This window comes from Neodiprion pinetum, chromosome 7 (assembly GCF_021155775.2).
Source record: "Neodiprion pinetum isolate iyNeoPine1 chromosome 7, iyNeoPine1.2, whole genome shotgun sequence".
In the NCBI taxonomy this organism is placed as follows: domain Eukaryota; kingdom Metazoa; phylum Arthropoda; class Insecta; order Hymenoptera; family Diprionidae; genus Neodiprion; species Neodiprion pinetum.
In genome coordinates, this window is record NC_060238.1 from 21,495,048 (window position 1) to 21,522,182 (window position 27,135).

The 27,135-nt window shown below is 34.1% G+C and overlaps 2 protein-coding genes across 3 annotated transcripts in view; one reads left to right on the forward strand and one right to left on the reverse strand.

The window, feature by feature from the left end:
• The window catches only part of KaiR1D (Kainate-type ionotropic glutamate receptor subunit 1D), a 259,204-nt gene extending 244,765 nt beyond the window's left edge, over positions 1–14,439 (reverse strand). Inside the window, exon 1 of the mRNA XM_046633891.2 lies at positions 13,742–14,439. The gene's annotated coding sequence lies outside the window, so the exon portion shown is untranslated. The remainder of the gene's footprint in view (positions 1–13,741) is intronic.
• Positions 8,832–27,135, forward strand: part of LOC124222672 (glutamate receptor ionotropic, kainate 2) — a 46,148-nt gene continuing 27,844 nt past the window's right edge. The window contains exons 1-2 of one of the 2 annotated variants that reach the window (XM_046633888.2): positions 8,832–9,090; positions 20,410–20,514. In XM_046633888.2, coding sequence (XP_046489844.1) covers positions 20,427–20,514 — 88 coding nt within the window. In that variant the 5' untranslated portion in view covers positions 8,832–9,090; positions 20,410–20,426. Of the gene's footprint in view, positions 9,091–20,409; positions 20,515–20,725; positions 20,819–27,135 lie in introns of those variants that run through there. The other variant, XM_069137548.1, reaches the window with a different exon arrangement.

Sequence of the window (27,135 nt, forward strand, 5' to 3'; positions counted from 1 at the left end):
TATTTTTTTTTTTTTTTAATCGTCGCTGATATTCATAAAACTGTGAAAAAATGCAAACATGTAATAATAATATAGTCATGGAACAGTAATTGCTGCAATTATAACAACTCGCCAGAAAATTTCTGTGGCACGATAAGAAAAAAAAAAAAGAAGATACTTGTTTCGATCGGCTACGAGGAATTATATACCAAGTTGCAAAAGTTCACAAAACATTTTCAGGATTCGTTTACTTTTTCTTCTTCTTACTCTTCTTTCTGCTCTTACAACTGAAAAGTTTTTCGAATCGTCAATTTTTCCGTGTATAATGAGGAAAATTGATTCGTCTTCTTTTTTTCCGTATATTTTCTTCCCTCCGCCTTCTCGTTAGATTAATTTTTTTGAACACAGTTCCGGGAATCAGTTGAGAATGAGAAAATTTTGCGCTCATGATTGTTGGAAAAAAGTTTTCCCTCGCCGGTTTCTATTTTTCATTTTTACTTTAATTTATTTCTTTTTTTTTTTGATCTCCTCTCCGCTCCGCTATTCGGGGAGGGAAATTTTTACACATCCTTTTTATATATTGGACGCGGTGCTTTTAACCACGGTAAATCAAATCACCGTCCATATCAAGCTTTCAAGTACAATTATACGCGTCAAAATTTTTGAAAACCCGCCATCTTCCGCCATTTCGTTGATTTTTTTTTTTTATTTTTTTTCTCGCCTCTCGTTCCATTTTATTTTTTACGGCGTTCCGTTTGGTTTTTTTCTTTTTCAAATTTAACCAAAGGAAAGATTTTTTTTTTTTCTTTTTTCACCGTCCTCTTACCCCGAGAACGGATACCGTTTTACACGCAAATCCCACTTCCGCAAAATATATTCAGACTTCCGCCGAGGTTGTTTCGATTAACGAGTCTGATGCGAGAAAAACAAAAAAATATTAAAAAAAAAAAAAAAAACGCATCACTGCATAAGTATTTTCGAATCAACGGTACATGTAATAACAATTTTTCTCATCGTTGCGCACAAAAGAAAAAAGAAAAAAAGAAGAAGAAAGTCACTAACTTTTTCACGTACGTTTAAATATACACTGTAACGTGCTATAGTGTGGAATAAAAATTTCAGCAACAGTCAGCTTCTCCGTTGTTGTTGTTGGTATTTTTTTTCCTCTCTCTCTCTCTCTCTCTTTTACCTCAGTTCTTCAACTTACTCTCTCGCTAATTGATTAAACACAAACTATGCAGGTATAAAGCTAGACGCGATGTTATTTACTCGTAATTATGAAAGTAGGTACATGTATAAATATAAGTTTATACGCAACGAGGAAAAGTGAGTGGAGAAAATTTTGAAAAACAAAGAAAACAGCGGAGAGAGAAAAACTGAGTGATGCAAAAGTCGAAAAGTTTGCTACTACTCCCGAGTCTCGACGTGGTTGCGTCGTCATATTTACATTCGAATCGACGTTGAAGAATTTTTTTTTTTACTTTTTATTTTTTCTGTTTTTTTTTTTTTTTTTATTTTCTTTCTCGTGTCTCAGTTTTCTACAATTTTTTCATCCACTTTCCGAGTACGTGAAACGTAATTATTACTTCGGCAAGATGTGTGTATAATCAGCTTTTCATTTTCTATTCGCTTCCTTTTTTTTTTATTTATTTATTTTTTTTTTTTCTTCTCCTCTTCGTGTCCGTAAATTATTCACTTAGCTCCGTATCGCAGCCGTTATTTACACCGAAATTGCAAGGTGGATGCAGGTCACGTTATCCCCGCATACTTTGCTATCTATAACCCTCGAATCAACGCGGTGTGATTAAATTTTAATGGAATAATTTAGTCATCAGAATTTGAAATCGACGAACCGCTCATCCGGCTTCGGAAATCTGCAATTCGCTGGCTTTGGTAAAATTCAATTTTCCGAGAAGCGGACGATTATCTCGGCTAGAAAATTAGCAGGCGTTTTTCATTCGTGTTTAAGCGTATGATTTTTACATCACCGTATATATAATTGCGTATTATACGTATAGTTGGAAAATAATTTGGTCGTAATGAACGAAATTTTCATTTTCTACCTAGAACTATATTTTGTCGATTGTGGTGAAAAATGAAAATAATAGTTAAGGATCGAGCGGTAACCGGAAATAAAAATTTCTCTCAGTATGGTTTTCTTCTGCTTTGCTTTTTTCGTTTATTTTTTTTTCCCGAAAATTGCATCATTTTTCCGTGATTCTGTGTCAATCTGACCGTCGTCGATCATTCCGATGGAAATGAAAAATCCTTTTGTGATCTCTTGAACGTTTTTTTTTTTTTTTTCTTCCTATCACATCGAACAGTTTTCAACCATTGTTATAATTTATCAGCTACGCGTGCAGATTGTTTTGCTGATTTTCATGATCGCTCAAAATTTCGTCTTGCGCTTTTGAAAACGATACTTTGACGATTTTCAGGCAATTTCAGCACGTTATTTACAACTGAGACTTTTCAATAGCTTACAATAATTTATTTCACCCCTACTCGACTTCGACTCACCGATAACTGTTGACCATTCTTCTAATTCGACTAACATCGCGTTTTGGATAGTTTTTGAGATTTCGTTACTAATTTTCATCATGTCCATTTCGTATAAGTATCAAATTTTATACATGTATGTACATATAAATATATCGATAGTTTCGAAAGTTTGACGTATTGCTAGAGCGCGCGTCTTTTTTTCCCACAATGCACTCGATCTCTAATTATCGGAAGGCCTGTATTCAAACTAACGTATATATATATATATATATATATATATATAATACGCGCTTGACTAACGATATTTCAAACTTTGCCTGGACGGCTCGAGGCGAAAGTTTCGAAAGCTCGGATCAGTTGAAACCCTTTTAATACCCTGCAGGGTTTAAAAAAAAAAAAAGAACATTTTTGATTCGCCGCTTTTCCCATTCTTCCTATGCAAATTTATGTGATGGTTTTTTATTATTTACATATTTGTTTTATTCTTTTTTTTTTTTTTTTTTCATTTATTCCATTCATTGTCTCGCCACATCGTATATATTTACAATATTTTACTTTTGCTAATCCTTCGCAGTTTCGAGATACAGAATCCAGCAAGCTTGCAGAGAATTACGGAAATTTATGTAAGCTTGATCGATGACGATACAGCTGCGGAGACGTATATTCATTATACATTCGTATAAAAATTGATCCTGTATTAATGAGGAAACGGAAAGATCTGTGATAAAAATTTATTTCAGGCATATTGCGAAATTGCTTAGAATATTAGAATTTTCAGCCTCTAGGGAATTTTCGTTGATGACGAATAATCAAATTGAATACACGTATTTTGGATATGAGGGGGGGGGATTAGTTTTTGCATTCTTGTATTTTTTTTTTTTCGATCTGAATTTAAGCATTCAAAAATCTCCGTCAAGTATAAATTATTAGTACCTAATCAATTATGAAAATTCGCGTCATGTAAAAGAAAATAAAAAACAAAATGAAAATGAAATAAAATCAATCGACACTTTCTTTCTAAGAGAAAGCACGACGTATAATTATAATTATATAAGATAATTTTGATGTAAAGATAATTAACGGAGGGTTTCACCTTCGATCCTCCGCTTTTCGCAAACATGAATCGCAATTACAAATCAAATTTTCACGCTGTTTATGCATTGCGTTTCATGCATACAACGCATCGTGCACAAGCCCAAGGCTAATTATTAAACAAACAGATTATTAATGGGATGAACAATTCGTGCGCAGGTGAATCCGATAATCGATTTCCGATAATGCACATTTATACCTCTGTAAAGGAGTTTCAAAATGCGTAGAAAATGGCATTACAGATAAATATACAAGTTTTTTTAATCTCAAAGAATTTGTATTTTTGGTACAGATTTTTGAATTTTTATTCTTTTTTTTTTTTTTAGAATATTTACCGCGTACTTGTTGGAAAAATGTTCCAATAATGCCAGACGAATATATATATATGGGGAATTCCATGCGATTCCAACGAACGTCTGATCCTCATCATTTCTGATTTGATTTAATATTCTTTGTTGCGATAGTACCAACTTTCGAAACGGCACCCTGAATTTTGTCAGATTTTTCATTCATCCGCTCAATTATTCATAAACAGTCGAAGTGATTTTGAAAACTGACCGTTATTAAGACTCTGAAAAAATTCTCAGGCACTCTAGTTTCAATTCCAAACATTTCAACCGAAGAAATTACCCGAAAATTGCATCAAGCGCAAAAAACCAAATAACAATAATTAAAAAATGCCAATTGTCGTACAGAAATTCGTACGCAAATTTTCCTCACATTCAATTGAGATTAGACGAGTGAAAAATCTACCATTCTATTCTATTCTCTTTTTTTTTTTTCGTTTCTTTTTCTATTGATTTGAAAAAATTCACAGATTCCCAAAGATTTTGTTACTTCTTGTCGCGTAGGAAGAATTTAAAAATAAAAAAAAACGCCGGAAAACGACCCTAAAATTGCGTCAAGCAAAAACAACAAAAAAAAAAAAAAAAAAACCGGTGACAACAATCGTTAAAAAAAAAAAAAATGTCAATTTTCACGCAGAAATTCGTACGAAAATTTTCCAGATCCACGCCGTGATCGTTTTGTTGAAAAATAGAGCCAATAAATTTGAATCTCTTGTTATTATATTATATTACAAGGCAATTCGCATATCGCATACAGTTTCACGATTCGTCTGAAATCCAACGAGAGTCTCTGGTTTTTTTTTTTTTTTATTTTGTTTTTTATCGTTGAAATAACATTTTTATCCATAGAATATATGAAATGTATACATACATACACGCAAGTTCCAACATACCGTGAATATCTGATGCGATTCTTGTCCCAAAGTAGGTATGGCATTGTTGTTATTGCTTGAGGAAACACGCGTTATTCAGGGATTCCTTTACCGCTATGATACAGCTGGAGGATTTTATTTTATTTCATTTTTGTTTATTCTTCTTCTTCTTCGTCGTTTTTTTTTTTTGTTTTTTCTTTTACCCTCTCTATTCCCTCTCTTCGTCCGGTATTTCGTTTTATTTTCAACAATGGAAGCAAGAAGAAAACGTTCCAGCGCGATACTACGGTGGATAACGTTTTTCTTTTTACCGGGCATAAAAATTTTCTTCCACTTCTCTTCGTTTCTTCGCGTCGCAATTTCATATCTCACGAATCGGTCGTTTCGCGTAAAATCTACAACTTCACCAACATTCTCGACACGTGTTCACAGATTCTGTCGGTAGATTTTTTTTTTTTTTTTGCCACTTTGATGCTGGCCCGAAACACTTTGTTAATATGAATAAATTTTTTAACTTTTTTTAGAAATCTTCGGTTTAGTCGAAGTGTAAAACCGCGACTTTCAAAGATTTATAATGTTTTTGACAATCTTCGATTATTTTGGTCGAAATACCATTGAAATTTTTTTTCTTTCATTCAACGGTTGAAGAAGAAACTACAATTTATTAGTGAACGTGAATTTAGAAAATTTCATAACAATACAACGTTCGAAAATAAAATAAAATTCATATCCGGGGGAGATTTTTCAAATCTTCGTAAGAGATTCAGGTAATCATAATGATTGCTTGTTCAAGGTTTCATCCTTGAGACAAAAAAAAAACTGTCAATCTCAACTCAAAGTTTAGGCCTGTACTATTTTACTGCTGATTAACCTCTAGCGATTCATTTATTTATTTATTTAATTGTTTTCGAGTTTAGAATTCGTGTGATTTGATTAAAAATTGATATTTTCATTTTACATTATGTATGTTTGACTTAAAAATCGAACGAGCCGAGGTTAAAAAATTAGCAATTCAATACGTGATCACGATTTTCTTTCCACAATTAAGAACTTTGTTTCCACTTTGAAATTTTATAAGTCGTTACCGAATATACGAACGATAATGAAAAGTATACATTTTCGCAGAGAATTGAATGCTCTAGAAAAAAGCTCCGATACATAAGATTCATATTATATGAAAGCATTCGTACGTTATAATTAACGTTCAAAGTTTAAATTTATATAAAATTATCATTCTGTCAATTATAGCTACGAAATAAACACACGTGTTATAAAGCGTATTCCACATTTCTCGTAGGTGAAAAATTTAGGACAGAGCAATTACATTATTCGAAAACCTCATTATATAACAAACGAAAATTAAATATTGTTTTCTACTGGTATTGATCGATGCAACTGTAAAAAAAATTTGAAAGACTTTAGTCGATACAAGAATAGATATATTTTCAATTTTTCTTTTTTTTTTTGTTTTTTTTTCAATCAAATTGAAAGCATTTAAGCCCTTGGGAGTATAAAAATTCAAAAACAACCGTAATAAGAACCATTCCAATGTCAGTATAACAGAGTAGACGGAATTTCATCCCTTCTTTGTGATAAAGTTTAAAAGATCCGATTATGAAAAGAAATATTCTTTGATTAACAAAAAAAAAAAATTCACACACGTACATAGATGTTGCCAAGATAGGTGAAATTGCATAGCAAAAAGTGAAGAGCGAAATTGGTTTTGCGCGTCTGCGTTGCTGGAATACCGCGCCCATCCCTCGGATTCGAATCGCTGCCTATTTCGCTTATATTACAGGCATTATACGCGTGCATACATATGGAGCATTCCACGCCAATACGACCTGGGTTTTACCCTTGAATTCTTAGATTTGGCGCGCGATTTTTTCTATGATTGTTCTCACTTCGAAGGGTACTCTGTTTTTTTTTTTTTTTCCTTGTTTTTCGACTCAATTTTTTATTTTCTACAATTTTTAGAAACGATTTTATCGAGCGACCAAAATTAAAAATTTGAAAAAATTCTGAAAAATCCTGCGTCGGATATAAAAATTCAGGACCCGGAGTGGGCCGATTTTCCCTTCTTACTGTTTTACAAACTTTTACCCGCAAAAACATGTCATAAATTTGAAGCGAGAGTTACTTTACTATCAGTGGCTGCTGAAATATTTTCTTATATCACACCGGATTTAAAAATAAAAATTCACGTGTTTCGCAGGGGACACTTTCTCTTCTACTTTATTTTGTTGATAAAAAAAAAAATTGCAAATGGTAAAGTGATTCCGAAAAGTCTGAAAAAATTTTCAAAAATTCAATGTGACGTGTAAAAATGTATCAGCGACCATCCGTAGTAAAATGACTTTCACTTCTGATTTTTTTAACGTTTCTTCACGGAAAAATCTTGAAAACAGTAAAAATGGAAAATCGGCCCACTCTGGGTCTGAGCTTAAAAATTTTGATATCTGACGCAGGATTTTTCTAAATTCTAATTTTTGAATTTTGGTTGGACGATGAAATCGTTTCTAAAAATTGTTAAAAATTCAAATTGAGTCACAAAATGATGGGGGAAAAAAAAAAAAAAAAAAAATAGAGTACATTTCAAAGTGAGAATCATCGTAGGAAAAATGGCGTGCCGAATCTGAGTGGTCAAGGGTAAAAACTCAGGTCGAATTGGCGTGGAATGCCCTGTATATATACATACGCATATACATATATGTGTGTATGTGTAGGCAAACTCGGAAAGTTTCTTGCAGGCCATCTATTATAACGAACGAGCCTGAAGCAAAGTTTGAACAATTGTTATAAGCAACTGAATATAATTGTATTATATAAACGATTGGCTTGAAAACTGTTTTAATCGGCGTAAAACACCGCGTATGAATATTATACGGCCATATTATACCCCGAATATTCTATATATACATGTGTATATATATATATATATATATATATATATATATAAATACATGTATATCTATACATTTCTGCAAAGTCGCAAGCTTAATGAGCCGCGAAGAATTATTTTACCGAGGGTGTATTTAACCCGACTTAATCGTTGCGAACCTCGGATGAAAAAAATTGTCGGATGTATACTTAATTACTCGGCAAATTTTGATCGTAATAAAACTGAGGGGAAATTTTAGAAAGATAAAAGAAAAAAAAACAATCGTTCGCTAAAAATCTTGACTGTAAAAATTTGCGAGGAGATTTTGTATTGTAATTATGGTAAAACTTGAATTTTCAATATAAATACAAGGCAAATAATACTTTGCTAAAATTTTTACGGAAATTTGTAACTTATTTTAATTCTGAGAACAATTCAGGAAAGATGAATTTTCGTTCGAAAATATTAAAATTGTTTAAGCTGTGGTAATTTTTTTCACTTTTTCGGAAATCATTATTCCGAGATTTTGTCTTGTTTTGAATTTTGTTTTCGACGAATTTTATCGTTTTGTTTTTCGTTTTTGGATTCTGTTCAATAATTAGATAGTTTCATAACGTCAAATTAGACGAGTGCAGATTAAATTTTCAAAGCATTCGCATGTTGTTTGAATTGTGTTTTTGTAGAAGCCAGTGGGATATTTCCGATTTTAGGAAAAAATTAACGTATTTTCTCAAACGTTTGTTGTAAATAAAAACTAAACAAACTTCGGTTCTGCGTTTAAATAACTTTTATTTAAATATTAATCAACGCAAAAAAAGAAAACAAGAGAAAACTTTACAAGTAACAAGTGAAGATTTTGTTTATCATTCGATGTATGTTATCAAAATTTGATTTATTTGAATACGAGAAACTCGAAACAAAAATTTTCTTTTCTTCACCTTTGTCATCCATTTCATCCTTATTTAAACATGTACGGTAACTCGAATGATTATTAAATTATCGCCTCTTATTGTTTACCCGAAAATGTTGCAACGCCAGGAATTAATAGTTCCGGTCAAATTTTCCAGTACTTCCTGCATATGTATTCAAGATTCTACGCCTCTCTCCGTCCGTCTCGCCTCTTCGCAGATTTCAGAGTATTCAGGCTGTCGCGTACCAAATTTAGATCAGTCCGGTTCGAAGCTCGGATAGCGACGCTCAGCGTCGCCTAAAACCAAAATAAATACCCTCGTTTCATCCGCGGGTATAATCGAGACGTTTATACCGAATAATTCCATGCCGTTTTATACGTTCGCCTAAATAATCGTTAACGCTTTTATCCGTAGTTCGAATTTCCTTTCGATTCTAAATGACAGTGATAGTTTTATACACTCGTCGTACTTCCGGTTTTCAGCACTTAAGGGAATTCTACAACGAGGTGAGAACTTTTATCCCACGGTGTCGTTCTTCCACATTTCATTTTTTTTTTTTTTTTTCTTTTTTTTATTTCTGATTATAAATGTTCTCTAGGATTTCTTTTTTCTTCAATTTTTTTTTTTTTTTTTTTTTTCTACTTTTAATACAAAGCTGTTTCTATGTACGTGAGGAATTCCGTTTCTGATTTCGTTTAAAAAATTCTCCGCAATTTTCCCAACTCTGAGACAGTGGGTTGAATTTTTTCAGATTTTTTTTATCAACCGCTCAGTTATTTATAAACACTTGAAGTGATATTGAGAAGGACGTTTTTTTTATAAGACTGTATTTCTTTACTTCAAACATTTTTAAAACCAGGCCCACTACGGGCAGATATTTTCCCATTTCATTTATTTTCAGCACTTTCAATTTTTTTTAATCACCTAAAACATTGTTCCAACTGTATAAAAATTTCCGAAAGATTGTCAAAACTTATATTTTTCACTGCGAACAATTCTAGAACGGTTTCATTATCGGACGATATTTGTTTATTTCTTTGGCGCAATCAACTTTTTCTTCACCAAATTTACAACGAAACCGGTCTAGAAATTTTCAGAGTGAAAAATAGGAATTTTCAGACCGTTCGAAGAATGTTATATCTAATCAATAGAATTAAAAGTGCTACAAAAAATACATATAATGAATGTTTGAAATGTTTGGAAAAGAGAATGCAGTTTTTAAAAATTTTTGAAAGAATTTTGAAAAATGTACTTTTCAAAATCACTCGGGCAGTAGAATTTCGTCGCTTTCGCCGGAGCTTTTTCAACAGCTATATATAATCTATACTTTATCTCTTCGATCTTGTTTTTTTTCTTTTTCTTTTTTGTTTTTATCGTTTTTCTTTTCTTTTTTTTTTTTGCTTTGGCCGACTCGCACAGCGTTCGTAGGTTTCACCCTCGTTGTCATCATCATCATCACTGTGGTAATTTAGCGTGCTCTCGTCGCGTAATTTCGCCCCCTTTCCTTAACCGCGGCTTTTTTTTTTTTATCCCTCCATCAAGGATCGCTGATGAGATAGGCAGGCGAAGTATCGAAGAAAAAGTTGGCGAAATGCGGTTCAGACTGAGCGTCGAAGGCCGAGTTTTTCTCATTCGTTTCCTTTCTTTTAAACGCGTCCCAGGAATTTTTCCAGACCCAATAAACTAACCGCGAGCTTTCCCGAAATTCGAGCTTTCGCCGTGCGAATAATTAAAAATTGTATATTTATTTGTTGACTCATTTCGGAGCGAAACTGAGAAAAGGAAACGAACAAGAAACGTGTTCGAAGAAAATATTTAATTATTTCAGTAGTAAGTTTCATCGCTGAGAATTAATTGATTCGTCACGTTTGAATGAAAAATTGTGTTCTTTAAATTGCGGCCCGTTAACTGTGTTATTTTTCTTCTTATTTCATACTTTTCTTACTCATTTTATACTCAATTAAATTTCTTTCTTACCGCGAAACGCGACGCGACTTTCCAGAGTTTCCAGATTATAATCACTCGACAATAGCCGCGGTATTTCATTGTATAGCTTCAATATAATATACATTCAGTCACCTCGAGTGGCGATGATTATTTTTTCACATTTACAACACAGCTGAAACCTGTGAGAATGTAAAAATTTACTAAGTAGGTTACGTGATTGAAAATTACAACCATGCGATAGATTTTCAGAATGAAAATAATTTTGCATCGCGTTATGCCGAATAACGGAGGCAAAGAAAATTAAAACCATTTTTTTTTTTTTTTTTTTTTTTATTTCTGACAAATTTAAGACCAACTATCCGAATTGCAAATTGGCAAAAGTTTTTCGTAACCTAAGTATCAACCCAATAATTATTCAGTAAAATTAATCAACTACTGTTACGAAATTTGAACAAAAAGAATTAAACTTTTAAGAATCTTAATTTTTCCTCTTCTTTTCTCGCTCTCTCTTTTTTTCTGGTTAAGAATTAAAAATCATAAGAAGATCGGACGTCCTTGGCAAAAGTTTATCACAGTTCGTTGAATAAATCGACTGCGCAGTAAAAACTTGTAGATGAAAATTTGCCGACCCGGGACGAGAGCTAAAATTATAAAATTTGATTTTGGGAATTTATTGATCATTTGATGATTATATTTTATTGCTCCCCGACGTTTGCGCAATTTTTGACCACCATCGCCGTATTTTTTCTTCGATTCAAAATCGAAAGTATCAATTATTATCATCATCTTACTAAACCAAGTATCTATTTAATACAACAAGTAAGAAAATGGGTGAATATTTTTATCCGAAATTGAATAAAAATTATTTTAACCAAACTATAAATTATGAAAAAGCTTTTCCGCCATCAAGACTGCGTACTGAAATTCACGAGACTTTAGCTTCGTATGCACAGTTTGAACAAAAATATAAATAAATAAAAACGAAACAATCGATGAATCGATTAATTTTTACCGAATCAATCGATTAGTGTTCGATTATTTTTTTCGACACTATTAATCGACGAATCGATTATCTTAAGCTCATTAGCCATCGATCATTAATTATGATCGATATGGTTTTCCTTTCTCCTTCAACCCGCAACTTCATTCCTCTTCGATATACCGAATGGGGAGAAATTGCGAAGTTGGCTCGCTCAAGGCTCGGTGGAAATTGTGTACGTGCTAAATTGAGGTTGACTCAACTTTACCTACTTCGCGTGGGATCTTGTACATTATACTTACGTAGGGTACGTCGCTGTACGGCTTCCTTCCATGTCATTGCTTCCGTGATGTATTATAGTTATAATAAACCCGCTTACGTACCCATACAGTATACACATATGATACATGTAACGTATAACATGCCCGCATATATTTTATAATAATGGGAAATTGCACGAACCGTGAGCGATCGGGTGACGAAATTATAATTTTTTTTTTTTTTTTTATCCCACATAATAACCAAAAAAGGATCGACGATGACGCAAAATGTTCAGGCGTACCTCGTTTTTTCGTTATTCCAACAATGTTCGAACAATTTATTCCAACGATACCTGTTTTACTCAATTTTTTGTAGTTGCTGTAACTAATGAAATTTTTCTCAACGAACGAATTGAATTATCAGATGCGTTGTCTCAAATTCGGAGTCGTTGCAAAACAGATTCTAAACTTTCCGATGGAATCATCGGACCGACTTGTCTATTTTTTTTTTTTTTTCTACCGTTGGAAATGTACCGAAAAACGAGCCTTAAATTTCGAAAAATTCGACACGCTTGACACACAAAAAAAAAAAAAAAAAAAACAGCGTAGTAAATCATATCTTTGCGTATGTGGAAAATTTGTCGTTTTCTGTTGCGGGAATGTTTAAGCGTTATAAATTTCGACGTTTTTCATTTGCCTGTAAAAGTTTTTCACACTCTTCCGCACGACTGCGAATGGATTATTTACATAACGTTAGACTTTGACCAGAAACGCGCGGTGCGGCATGAATATTGGATTCGTTGCATTTCGTCGGGCATTACGAAGTTTTATCAACACCTCTCTACGCGCAGGTTTGCAGTGAAATATGAAATAAGTAGGCAGGTATTTAACGGATACGGAAAGAGGCTGCCGGTTGGTTTGTAACGCGACCGTAACCATCTCTGGTAATCATTTGACGGTAGATCATAGGAAAAGCGCTAGTGGTGGTGGCGCTTGAAGAAACGACCCGGAGAACTCGGCAGCTGCGGTTTAATTAGACGTTATATATCGCTGGGACCTGATTAACTCTCTCATGGTTTGACGTGTATAAATAATAAATATATAATATGCATGTATCAAGTACGCATCGCGTGATATTTGTTTATTTATACAGCAAAAGAGAGACGGGGAAACGAAGGGCGAAATATTTTCACCGAAAGAAAGAAAAGATGCGGAGGTGATAAAAATAAAAAAAATAAAAATTGGATTTTGTAATGATTTTTCCTTTTTTTTTTTTTTTTTTTTTTTTTTTTTGTTCTACGAAATCTCGTCAAGCTTTAATGTTATCCGACAATCGTGATTTTTATAATTTAAACTTTTGCGTCACTCGTTGTTGCGCTGAATCGATTTTTATAGCAAGATTTTGTTTTATGGTTTTTTTTTTTTTTTGACACGGTGATTACGAATCTGAAATTAGATTTGGAAAATTCAAGACGATGGATACAATACGGTGGAAGGATGTTTGAAATTTGATCGAATACGGTGAAAAAAAAAAAAAAACTCTGCGTACGGGGATTTTGGGATCGCTTATTGAATTCGTCGTACTGAATTTTCAAAATCTATTTTCGGGAGAATTTTATTTTTGAAAAACACTCACAACCGTGACTCAAAAGTTTTCAAAGATCAAAGAAAGTTACGTTGAAACAAAATTTTGTCATTATCTTCGAGGAAATTTCGATTTTTATTCAATCTTGTTTGTATTTTGTTGATTATTTTCGTTTTGTTGCTGCAACGAACAATTCTAATTACAAGCTTTTCCTGCCATCGGTGCAGAGAATCCAGACAAGACGCATAACTGTCTTAACAGATTTCTGGCCAGCGTGGCTATATTTATCTTTCATTCACTCTATCGGCGCCAATCTATACAGCTGTAGTATATAATAATACGTTAAAGCTCTGCGAGTGTTTTTTTTGGATATTTTCGACACTTACTCATTCGAAGATCCTACAGACTGCCGGTAAATCCGACCATTCGACGCGTCACTTTAAAAGTCACCGATTTTCTGCTCGATTCCTTGCACTTGGTTGAAAAATTTTCCACCGGTGTCTCTTCTTTTTTCACTCGTTATCTTTTTTTCATTTGTTTTTCCCGCTTTTTAAAAATATACGTCATTTTCACAACGAGGTTTGTCATTTTACGCATTGAAAAATCACGACGGCGTTTTATTTTGACTAAAGATCGCGTTTATATTGTATGTTAATTTTTTTTTTTTTTTTTATTCCTTGTGTTTGGTAAACTTTTTGCTATCAACGAATTTGACGAAATTAAAGTCGTATTACAGTCACGACGGTTTTATCATAATTTTTATAAACGAATCAATTATTCAACCGTTGTAAGTAACCATTACACTAATTAATTAACAATTCATCGCTATCTTTGCAACTAATCGAACTAATGGTTTTAACACCAAGAAAAAACTATATTCCTAAGACTGTTTTAACTTCAGGAATTCACAACGTTATTCAAAACTATAATTTAACCGTCGATAATCTCTATTTTCTCACTTCACGTTCAAGGGAATAGTTACGAAAAATGGTGGGAGAGGAAAAGAAAGAATAGTTGGCAAAAAAGGGGAATGATGGGAAATGAAAGGAAAAGGGGTGTAAAAAAAAAAGGGGGGGGGGAGGTAAATAAAATAAAAAGGAAAAGAAAAGGTACGATTAGAAGGCGGATCGTCCGGCCTGTTCGCCCTCCGATATTCTAGTACCTGTGTGCCCGTCGGAACGACGTCAAGTCGACGTTTCTCACCGTCACGCGTTATAGACGAAGAGATATAGTAGCTATAGTTGTCCGACCTCTCGACGTCGAGAAGTTATACGGATTTAATTAAAACCGATAAAGCTTCTCCAATTCTTACTGTACACTCGATCGTGCTTACGTGTGGCACGAATTACGAGCTCGCAATTGGATGAGAATATTTTTAACAAACAACCTTTTGAAAATTGGCTCGGATCGTCGCTGGATTCGTTATTCCTATGGGGCAAAGTTGAAATTCCGAATTTGAAAGGTTCCGAAAGCACTGGAGTGAAGATTTTTTGGTGGCGAAACTTGATGCAAAGAAATTAAAGCTTTCGAGAAACAACGAAAGGACAAAATTCGACTGGTCAAAGTTCCGAAAGTGCTAGAGTGAGAAAATTTAAATATCTGAAATATCAAAATTCCGGACGATCGGAAGATTTTACGTTCTGCGAATTTTTCGCCGTGTGAAATTTCATCGGTTTGATGATTTTTTTTTTTTTGTTTTGGATTTTCGATATTATTACGTTCAAAATCCTGGTCATTCTGATTTTCGGTTTTTCGGATTTTTTTACAACCACTCGTCGAGTAAACTAAGCTGTGCTAGTATAGTTTAATTTTCGGAATATTACTCTGTCGAGAATTTATTTTACGGAATTTTGCTCTACACTGAGAAAAATTTCATTTGTTACAGTAGCTAGAAAAATTGAGTAAAACAGGTGTCGTTGATCCTTTTTTGGTAATTGCAACGCTAAATCAGTTTCTGAGGTTTACTCTACTTTTTTTAGTTAAACAAGGCTTTAACGTCAAATTTTCGCAACAGTTGCAAGAGAATCTAGCAACAGCGATAGTAATGAGAAAGAATAGTAACGGATACTAGAGTTTCCGGTAACGGCTAGAAAACTGATTTTCATTTTCTACCTAGAACTATATTTCGTCGATTGTGGTAAAGAAAGCAAATAATTAAGGACCGAGCGGTAACCAGAACTAAAAATTTCTCTCCGTGTATCGTAATTTTAATTTTCCGAATCTTGCATTTCGTAACTTTGAGCCATAGGGTTCGAAACTTTGATATTTCGTCAAAGTTTCATTCTTTTGTTTCAACTTTCGCGACGAAAAAAAATCGGAACCTAGCACTTTCGACACCTTTCAAATTCCCAATTTCAATCCCGCCCGAAATTTTGATCGAAAAATTCGTCCGCCAGTGAATATAATTCGTCTAAAAAAAAAAAAAAAAAAAAAAAATAACCGATTTCGAAATTAACGAGCCTCGACGACACGACGACTTTGCGTATCTCACTTTATGCCGGATAATTCAACAACCGACTATATTTCTCCACCGCGCTTGCGGCGTGATTGCGACCATGGTGAATTGAGAGCTTAAAAGTCGCATCGTCCTTCGAAGGTTACGCCGTGCAAGACAGCGTTAGAAGGCTGCGGACTTGCGACTCGGCCGAGAAAGCGAAGCGTTTGTAGCTGGATAAGACACTTGCAGGCAGGCAGTCCAATCCGTGTACCGTGGAAAGTGGCCCATTTTCTACCAGGCTAAATATGAGGGTGGAATCGGGGGAGGAGGGTAAAAGCTTGGCAAAAAAAAAAAAAAAAACAAAGAAGTAAGAAAGAATGAAACAAAAAAAAAAAAAGAAACAAAGTGGGAAGACGTAATAGAAGGGAGAAAAATTAAGGGGTGGAACCAATTAGCGGTAATGGCTGGAAGAGTGACGGAATTATCTCGCTGTTACGCTTCGCTCTGATTGATCTTGGCCCTTCGAAGGGGTTGCGGGATACACGAAAATCGATGCTTAGCAGCAATTTTGCCAACCCATCGGCAAATTTTTATCGCGTTCGATCCTGATTCATACGAAATGAAAAAGCTCATTCAAAATACATTAACAGATGTCGGGTGTTGAAATTATGAAAGAAAGTTTAGCTGAGGAAACTTTGTTTCAAATCGAGTCAATTTTTATTAAATAACGTTAAAATAAAATGAACGATTTAAATTTGGACAAATTTTAAAACTGTGAGGCGGAAAATTTTTATACTTTTTAATTTTTTGTACATGGGAATAAATTTCCAACACAGGGAATTTGAAACGAGCCTAAAAAAAAAAAAAATAATTAATACCTACATACAGTCGGTCAAATTTTGTCACACATAAATAATATGTATATGTATGATTGCATTTACGGAGAAAGGATTTGCCGAATCAATCCCACGGATTTAATCGGGAATAATTATTTGCTCAACAGATTGATCTCCATGCTATTATTGATTTACGCAAATTACGTTTTACTCGAGAACCTGAATAATTACTATCGTCGACTTGACAATTGGGATTGAAGGACAACGGTCGGGAAATTCAACCGAATGATTTACAGCCGAGGAGTTTTCACAGTAAAAAGTTTATAAAAATTTTATCAGATTAATTTGTGTACTTTGTTATCTTTTTTTTTTTTCTCTCTATCGTTTACGTGTTTATCGATAATGTTTAATCTGTGATACAGTCGACTATGATTTATTTCATCCGTTTTAACCGTGGATATTAAAATTCATCCTAGTTTTTTCACTGGTTTCCATGTGCATAAAAATAATGGTGATTATTCATCTTTATGATTTGCATTTTTCAAAGATAAAAACACTGTGTATGTACAAATTGGATTTCTGATTGTAATTTGAATATGCAGTAATTGATTTGGGGCGAGGTAAAAGTTCAAAAAACCGCCTGATTCCGAATTGTTTGGTGGCGAAACTTGAAGTAAAGAAATCAAACTTTGGAGAAACAAGAAAGTTTCGAATGGTCGGAAACCTGACGGTTCAAAATTCTGTTATGCAAGATTTTGAAAATTCAAGTTACGATTGAGCCAAGTTCTGAAAAATAAAGTTTCGACGGAGTAAAATATGAGAAAAACCGAAAATCAGAAAAAGTTGTGAAATTTCACCAAGCCAGAAATTCACAGAACTGAAAATCTTGGATCATTCGGAATTTCGATGTTTCAGATTGCGAAATTTTCTCATTTTTGCAATTTTCGAAACTTTGACGTTTCGTCAAAAGTCTGATTTCTCTACTTCAAATTTCACCTAAAAAAAAGAAACAAATCGGGATTCAGCGTGTTTTCGAGACTTGTTAAAAATCGGAATTTCAATCCTGACTCGCTTCATTTTTCTCCCAAGCGGAAAAGAAGAACGAGAAGAAAAATCAACTTTTAAGGTATCTCCTTGAATACCGACTTGCGCTTATCAAACATCGTTACACGTGTAAGTAAGTAGATAAAACAAAGTGTAACACGATCTTATTACACAACGTATACGACGCTTTAATAATCTATCAATCAATATAAAACCCTGTTATAATGAATATCCGACGTGTACCACAAATTGGTGCTTTTTCACGCGATTGAATGTCGATTTTTATCAAAAGAACGCGTCGGGCGTGAAATTTGAAGAAAAATTACAAAGAAAGAGATGAAAAATAATCAAAAAATATTCGTCAACTTTGCCTCGAGTCAATTTACATCGTCAATTTGATTTAAAAATTCAATTTCACCTTTCAAACACTGAATATCATCGTTTCATTCTTTCGATGCACACTTTTTTCCTCCTGCGACTTGATTTTCAATTCTCAACATTTCATCCAATAATTCAAACACGAACAATTTCCATTAAGATTCCTATCAATCATCCGACTAAATAGCATCGTCTCAATATTTATCTCACGAACATGTATTCAAATTATTGCACAGTCTAATCTCGCCTTACGGCAAGCACGACGTGTAATATATTGTTTAAAATATTGTATCCGTTGCTGCTGCAGCGGGAGTAATCTATAACCGTGAAAGTAATCCTCCCGTTTATCAAAGGTTCTATTCGTACGGTGAGGATGAATTTGAAAAATTGAAATAACAAAGAAATTGATAAATCCAAACTACGTGTAAGAAAATAATTAGATCGAGACGAATAATTGAAGAAACGTAAGTAGCTGAGAAGAAAAGAGTGAAATAAAAAAAAAAAAAAAATAATGAAGAATCGCGTGACAATTTTTCGCCTCGGGATACGTAAATAATTATTAAACGAGACGAGAAGCTTTATTCTAAATTACGCCTTGATCTTCTTGCACGCTTTTTTGTACCTTGCGTTGTCTTCTCCTTTTTTTTTTTTTTTTTTTTGTTTTTTTTTCGCTGTAATAACTCTCGCTTCTAATTGTCTCTTTATTCTCGTTTTCCCTGATCCGCGATTCTTTTCTTTTTCTTCTTGTTATCCTGTTTCGTAATATTTTTTTATTTTTTTCTTGGTATTTTGTTACTCTCCGGAATGGCTTTTCACCGTATTCGATAAAAAAAACCGTCCCGAATTGCGTGATCGGGCTAATGGACAACGTTTCCTCGGATCGCGATTCATCGTCTGACTTGTTCGAGCCTTGGAATTGCCTGATATAACACCCGTACGATCTGTACCGGTAACAACGGCTGTTACGACGTTTCAACGAATCCACAAACTGTAATAAGATCTGAAAATAATCGAAGGATAAAGCTCTCGTGAAGATGAGATGAAAAGAAACAAAAAATCAAAAAGAATGTAGCTTGTAGAAAACATTACACCTAACCTAAACTGACCTAACCTACAATGAGAAAAATTTCATTTGTTGCAGTAACTAGAAAAATTCAGTAAAACAGGCATCGTTAAAAAAAAACTGTTTGAATATTGTTGGAATTGCGAAAAACGAGGTACGCGTAAACATTTTGCGCTATCGTCGATCATTTTTTGGTTATTGCGACGCAAAATCAGTTTGTGAGGCTTACTCTACTTTTTTATTTAAACGAGGCTTTAACTTCAATTTATCGTTGCACGAGTGTTAAATTTTCGCAACAGTAGCAAAAAAATCTAGCAACGGTGATCGTAATGAGAAAGAATAGTAACGGATACTAGAGTTTCCGGTAACGGCTAGAAAACTAATTTTCATTTTCTACCTAGAAGTATATTTTGTCGATTGCGGTAAAAAATGAAAATAGTGAAGAACTGAACGGTAACCGGAAATAAAAATTTCTCTTACAATCAGTTCAAGCACGAAAGCTGGGATTTGGAAAATTCAAATCCTTGTAAACGAAAGTTTTATTTACAACTGACGAATAAACTTTTATTTATCGAATACTCGGGCGAGCTTTTACGTCCCATCAAGCTTCGCGCGCATTCCCACCGTATGTGTTTTATATCACGCACGTAAGGTATGTTTAACATACCCAGCACAGCTGCGTTTAATCGCTCTCTGCACGAACAGCTTTCAGTTTTGAAGCTAGCCCGGAATCTGAAATTTTATATGGCTCCGCTTTTATACTCGCAGAATATTATAGATGGCAAATTTTGAAAAGTCAGTTTCACGGGTAAGAGTGAAATGAAAAAATAGGCGCTTTAAATTAGAATTAAAATTTCCTACCTACCGAAATTCTGAAGTAAAATTCGAGCCGATTTCTTCCAGTTTGCAAAATCGGATTTTCGTTTTACTTCGGATACGAATCAATAGTGATAAACGAGGCATTCATTTTTGGATAACTCTTTGAGAAAACGTGATTTTTTTTTTTATTCCAAATTACAAAACGGAGCAGATTTTTTGGACAAAACGATTCTCAGGGAAATTGAACGATCGTCAGATATGATCGTCCAGTATCGATCAGTTAAGATTCAACATTTTAATAAAGAATGAAGAAAGAATTCAAATTCAAATTTACCCGAATTGGTAAATCGGTTGAAAACAATTTTATGCTTGATTACTGTTTTATAAAAATTACGTTACATTCACGATGGCAAACATATTTGTTAATTCGTTTTATTACTGTATCGAAAACGTTACATTGTGTGAACATTATTTCAGAAGGCGCAACGTTGAGAATGAACGAATCCAGAAATGCAGCCGTCATCGCCATTATTTTGGCGTTGACATCTCACTGTCATGGAGCAATGAACACCATAAAAATTGGTGAGTATTTAGCGCGGCGTTTTGTGTTGAAAAAAAAAAGAAAAATTAAAAAATAAAACGCAAATCCATTTCCAAGAAATCAAATTGCATATTGAAAACAATTGTGCAGTCCGATATGTCATCGTAAAATTTACCATTAAAAAATTCAGCGTGACGTCGGATAATCCTCAGAATTGTACAGGCCGATGTTTTGCTAATTTGTTTAGAAGGCCACGAGTCGTGAATTGTTCAACTCACAGATTCCAGCTCCCGCGCGAATTATTTGTCAGTGGTAAAGAATGGTTAAACGTGACGCTAAAACGTTGTAAGTAATAAATACTCACTTTATTATTATGTGTTTAAAACGACGTATTCAGTCGTTTTTTGCCGACAACTTTTGATCCGATCAATATTTCTCAACTCGCGAGTTTCAGTTTCGTAGACATTTCAAAGAGGAAAAATAAAGTATCGAAACCTTTTTTTTTCCCGTACAACCGAAAGGAAAAAAAAACGACGTACGCGAGAAACGTTAAAATCGTAGTTTTTATCAATTTTTAAACAATGTTTATCCACAACGTTTTTACTAACCGCAAAAAAATAATCAACGTTCTTAATATTATCAGACAATCGATATAAATTATACGCAAAGTATCATCAGTCCTAAGAATAACTTATAAATTAATAGCAGAACTGGCTGTCATTTAAATAAGCCATTGATTGAATTTCAAACTTGTCGAAGGCGCATCCCCTCGGAACTTCATAATTAACAATCAATTCGCGGCGTGTTTGCATCGTAATGTAAATGGATTTCTCATCAGGAATATCAGGATAATCGGTTAATTACAAAAGTTTAAGACAATTCCTATTTTTCAAGGCCAGTTTCGTGCCGATCACTCGTCCTGAACTCGGGGGCGAAAAAAAAAAAAGAAACGACAATGCGTTTAAATTCAAATTCAGGCACATCGTAATCCGGTTTTTTTTTTCATTTATTTTTTTTTTTTTTTTTTTTTTTTTTTATTAAAAAAAATTGATCAGACGTAACTGAAGTCTGAAAGAAAATTTCTTTCCCTCCTGTTTCTTCGTTAAAAATAACGAGAAATGGGCATTTCTTTTTCTTTCCTTTGAGTCTAACGTTTAAAATTTATTTCGTCGTTTCGTTCTTTCCGGAAAAAAAAAAAAACTGTATCAGCGAAATTTGTGAGCTTCAAAACTTCAAAGAAATCTTGACGCGAGGATTTAAGAGATGTCGCAATTTATCAACTATTTCTGTTGATCTCTTCGTGCGATTTGTATGAATCAATTGATGATTCGTAGTGAGAGAAAGAATGAAAGGAAAAAAAGAAAGAAGGAACGGAAAGAGTGAAAATTGTCCTTGGAAAACATTCCTAACCCTTTGAGTCTAAAAAAAAAAAAATAGATGGTAAGTATTCTCCGCATAATTCTTTGCGGTTTTTTTTATTTTTTCGTTATTTCTGGTAGTATACTAATCGGTTTTCAATACTCGAGAGTAATTATTGCGATACAATGTAAATTATTATTGTTAGAAGCAAATTTATTGAAAATAATCGTGAAAATTTGAGGAATAGTTTAATACCGAGAAAGTTGATCAAATCTGAAAATGGAATTAAAAAATTCATGACGGCGAATATCCAATATGGCGGACGAAAATTTCAAATTCGATCGAATCCGGGGGGAAAAAAAAAAAAAATAACTCCGTCCAGGGGTATTTTGGGTCGCTGATTACGAATCTGAGATTAGATTTTGAAAATTCAGTACAGCGAATCTAAAATCAGCGACCCCGAAAAACCCCGCGTAGAGTTTTTTTTCACCACACGTATTCGATAAAAATCATGAATTTAAAATATTTGATTCTAAATTCATAATTAGCTAAAGCAAAACTCACGGAATCTGACGGAACAACGTATGACTCGATGGATAAAAGTGACTGATATGAATGTAATGAAAAAAAATGCATAATCGTGAGAATACAAATTGTTATTAATAATAATTTTTTGCAATATTTCCATCCTCGGTATTCGCATGTAAGACCCTTCGACTATCCGCATTATGGACCAGGGTAGGTAAGAAGGAAGGGAAAACCGACGGAGTTTGTTCCTCTGAGCACAAGCCGTTAGAGCCCGTAGGGCGAGAGTGAATCCCTCGAGAAAGTATAATAAACTGTCGAAAGATAGGCTGTATATCGACAAATGGAAAACGCGTGTAGATTTGAACTCTCCGCAGCGGGAAGAAGAGTAGCGAAAACTGGGGGGGGGGGGGGGGGTGGAATGGGGAGGAAAGGGGCGGAAAGGGGAGGGTCGCGAAATTATTCCCGGAGCGAAATCCCCGGCTGAAAATCACCCGCTATACGTATTCCCACCTTTCTTCTCTCTCTCTCTCTCTCTCTCTCACTCTCTCTCTTCTTTCTCTTTGCCTCGCTCTCCGCGATTCGACAAACTCTCTTGCCCCCCCCCCCCGCCCCCACTCCTCAAACCCTCGGCGACTCGGCACGTCGTCCATTAAAAATAAAGGCCGGAATGATTTAGACCGCGAAACGTGGTCGTGAATACAGACTTCAAAATTTTCCCCACCGCGTACATACATATATATATATATATATATATATATATAATGTAGTTTCGATACGTGTGGATCGGTCCTCAACCCCCTCCATGTTTTGAGAGACAAAAAAATATTGTTACAGGCGAATCTCCGCTTGTTCCGAGACTTTCTTTTTTTTTTTTTTTTTTTTTTTTAAAGAAACAATTTTTCGAAACGTCGTTCTTAATCGGATAGATTCGTTCTTGAGAAAATCTTGTGGCAAATTTTTACGACAACGCGACAATTATCCTTCTCCGTAGAAATTGACGAATGATTTTTGAAACTTTTTTTTTTTTTTTTTTATCGACGCAAAATGCGACGGGTTAAATTTTGTAACTTGACTTTCCTACCACCTTTCCTATCCCGGTTTACTCTATTTTACTTTTCACTTTTCAACATACCGCCAAAAATATTCACACGATTGTATGAAATTATCTGTGTCATTTGAAGTTTCAAAGAGTAACATAAATTACAGCTGTGCGATTATTGGTGTGTGGAAAAAAAAAAAAAAAAAAAAAAAAACTAGAAAAAAAAAGAATACATATTTTGGCGAGACGAAAAATGATACGCTGCGTATAAATGATAACATGATTACAAAAATGATGTGTCTCGACACATTTATTGAAAAAGTTCAATGGCGGGCAGGCGAAATGTTGCGTCAAGTTTCGTCCCGAGTTTCACGGCTATACAGACGTTGCAGTTTATGGATACAAATGATTCTCACGTAAGAACTGCTCACGGAAAGAAAAACCCATCAGTCTTGACGAAATCGGTTATTTGTAATGCGGATATAGAATAAACGGGAATCACGATTGAAGCTTCGATACTCACGACTGTCCAAGATGAGAGAAGGCAGAGTAATTAGCTTTATATTTAACTTCGTGGATTTTTCCAAAAATGATTCTGTATCCGTGAATTTTTTACATCGAAAATAACACGAGTTTAAAAGGCTCGAAAAACGATTTCGCGCAATTTGCGATTTTCTATAATTTTTCTACCTCGTTTCGTTGAAATAAAAATTGTTTCCAATGAAAGATCCAGACAGAATCTCCGGGATTAAATTTTATATATCCCTGGCTCGAATATCATAACCAGTTTTTAATTTGTCCGAAGCCATAGAAATTGTACTTGTAGCAAAGCTATGAATTTCTTCTACCGTGGGGAAAGTAATAACTGTAGCAAAAGTAAGTCGCCAAATGCAATTGGGGATGCATGGCATCGGGGGTTTTGTACATGTGAGTGGATCCGTTTACGAAAAAAATCCGAGCAGACCCGCATAGGGAGCCAATGGCAATGTCGGGTTGATCGGAAACAACCGATCAACGGTTGCGGACCTGTCGTCAAATCAGCACAAATAAATTCACCCGTCTAACAGACACTGTATAAAGAAACAGTGAGGCGCGAAGCTCCTAGTTAAAACAAAAAAATATTCATAACGAAGACACGGTAACGACTGTGTTACGTAAAAAAATAAATAATTCCAGTCGGAATAAATTTACGAGCAAAGTACATCGGTTTTTTCACTCCCTTATCTGTACGTTAATTATCATTCGTAATTGTAATTTCTTTTTTTTTTTTCTTCTTTTTTTTTTCTTGGTAAATAATTCTGGTTACATAACAGATAATACGCGTTATTCGTATCAATGCCATAACTAGTTTCGACTTTGGAATTAGCGTATAAGATATATGCAAGAATCGGCTGAATTTTCGAAATAACAACAAATTATGCGATTAATTTTTATACCGTTTATTAAACGTTCTTTATTTGACGATAATTTTTGTTTTTTGTTTTTATTTTTTTATTTTTTTATCTTTCCGAACCCTGCGAAGGAGATGAAAATAATCCCTTTTACGACTGAAAATTGAGGAGACGACGGACGATGTGATTGAAATTTGCGTTCGAGCAATATTGGCTCTTTGACGCGGTAAATACGTGCACGAATAACTGCTAATAGTGAATCGAACCGCGCGGCGAAGGGGGAGAAGGGATGGTTAAAATTTGGGGAATTCACTCCGGGCGAATTTAATAATGCTAAACAAGCCTGCCGAACTTCCGGTTCAATTGCAATGTCGATGATATGGTTGGTACAAGTTTAATTAAATTCATGCCTCTAACCGTTGGGTTGACTGAGAAACAATTACATTAAGGATTAACGAATAAATCAGGATTTTTTTTAGCCGACAAAAATTACACAAAGATACGTATTTTCAATATTGTACCCGTTGTAATTTCTCACCACGTTTTCCGTAACTTTTTTAATCTACAAAGTTGCCGCCTTCGGATATTTAGCACTTTTGTCAAATCAGGATCGGACAATTAGGGCGCGCGTATCGATCATCCGAAAATCGTTCATCTTTCCCGAAAAGACTTTTTCAAATTAAACCGATTCTCTGTAGAATATTTTAAATGAAAAAGAAACCTGACACCCTACAAGAAATAATATTCTTTTTTGTCGACGATGCGCGGAATTTCAACCTTCCAGATAAAATTGCAGGTGAATTGCTGATTTTCTTTCATTCACAGATTTTTGTATTGAAACGAAACAAGTAACGAATGCTTTGGGGAAAATAAGAATGTCGAAACGTTGTTTTTTTTTTTTTTTTTTTTTTACCTCAGAATCGATTACACAGGCCTGCTAAATATTAATTTTAATTTCCGCATAAAATAATAATGCCTTTTTTTTAGGTATTTAGGTAGATTGAATCGAAACATAACGCTAATTTTTTGAGAGGCAGATCGAGATTTACTTTTATGCAAGATACGTGCATGTTTACAGATTATTGAACAATTTTTATGAAAAAATAAAACATAACGAATACAAAACTGAATGTTTGGTTTATGAAATGAACAGCGTTAGTTTTAAAAACAAGACTTGAGAGACTTGATAAATCGAAACGAATTGCGATATCTTTTTCTACTTTCTTTAAAACTCGTTTTCAATATCTTTTTCTCTCGTACTTACGTAGCTCTAAATTATATGCTCAAAATCACCGTAAACAACAACTAACGAAGGTGGATGGAATATTCAAACATCAACACTACCGTTAATACGTCTAATTAGCGCACAAATTGTAAGTCAACTCTAGTATTACAAAGAAAAGAGAAAAAAAAACTCTCAGAAAATTTACTCGATAGAATTTTTTAAATATGTTTTTTTTTTTTTTTTCTTTGATTCTTACTTAATAATCAGCGAAATTAATACTCAGTTTTGTCAGGTGAAAATCATCGCAGTCCTGTTATTATTGATCTGCATCGTTTGATCCGAACGCGATGTAGGAAAAAAAAAAATGTTAACAAATAATTAAACAAAAAACCACTATCAGTTATTTACACGTTATTAGAGACACCGTTTAGGCCTCCTTATCAACGGATGAAATAATCGTAGCAGCTTGTGCTTCGAGTTACGATAAGGACGTGAGTGTAATTAGAATTTCGCAAAGACACGCGAGCCGTTTGCAAAATAATTGTTAATATTTAACGCGATAAGAAGCTACGCTTATATTTTTGACCAACGCTTATTTCTATAAAATGGCAAGTCTCCGCGTCAACTTTCGCAGAAGTTAATAATTCTTTTTAAAGAATTCTAAGGTCCCAGCTTTGTGTAACGCAGAATAGAACATCATGTTCCGATTAATATTTGCCTTCGCTATTATCACCTTCGCCGCAGCAGCTCCGCAACTTTTAACGATTGCTCTCCAGGGCAGACCGTTGTTGGATCTCGATCGTAAGTTGAGAATTTTTTTATCGCGTCATTTTAATGAAAGGGAATCACGATAGTTATTTTTTTTTTTTTTTGCCCAGTAAAAACAAAATAACACGATTTTTGCACACAAGTTGAGAAAAAAAGAAAAAAGAATAGCAATTTTTTATTTACTGTTTGTTTTTTTGTTTTTTTTTCTCTACAAATTTCATCCTGAACTGGATAAGTTTCGGTAATATTCGAAGCAGAATAAAAATGATTGAAAAATTTAACCCCGTCATTTTTCCATTCTCTTGCATTTTTTGTTTAATTTTTTATGTTCTCAGAAATTTTTTTGACTCTT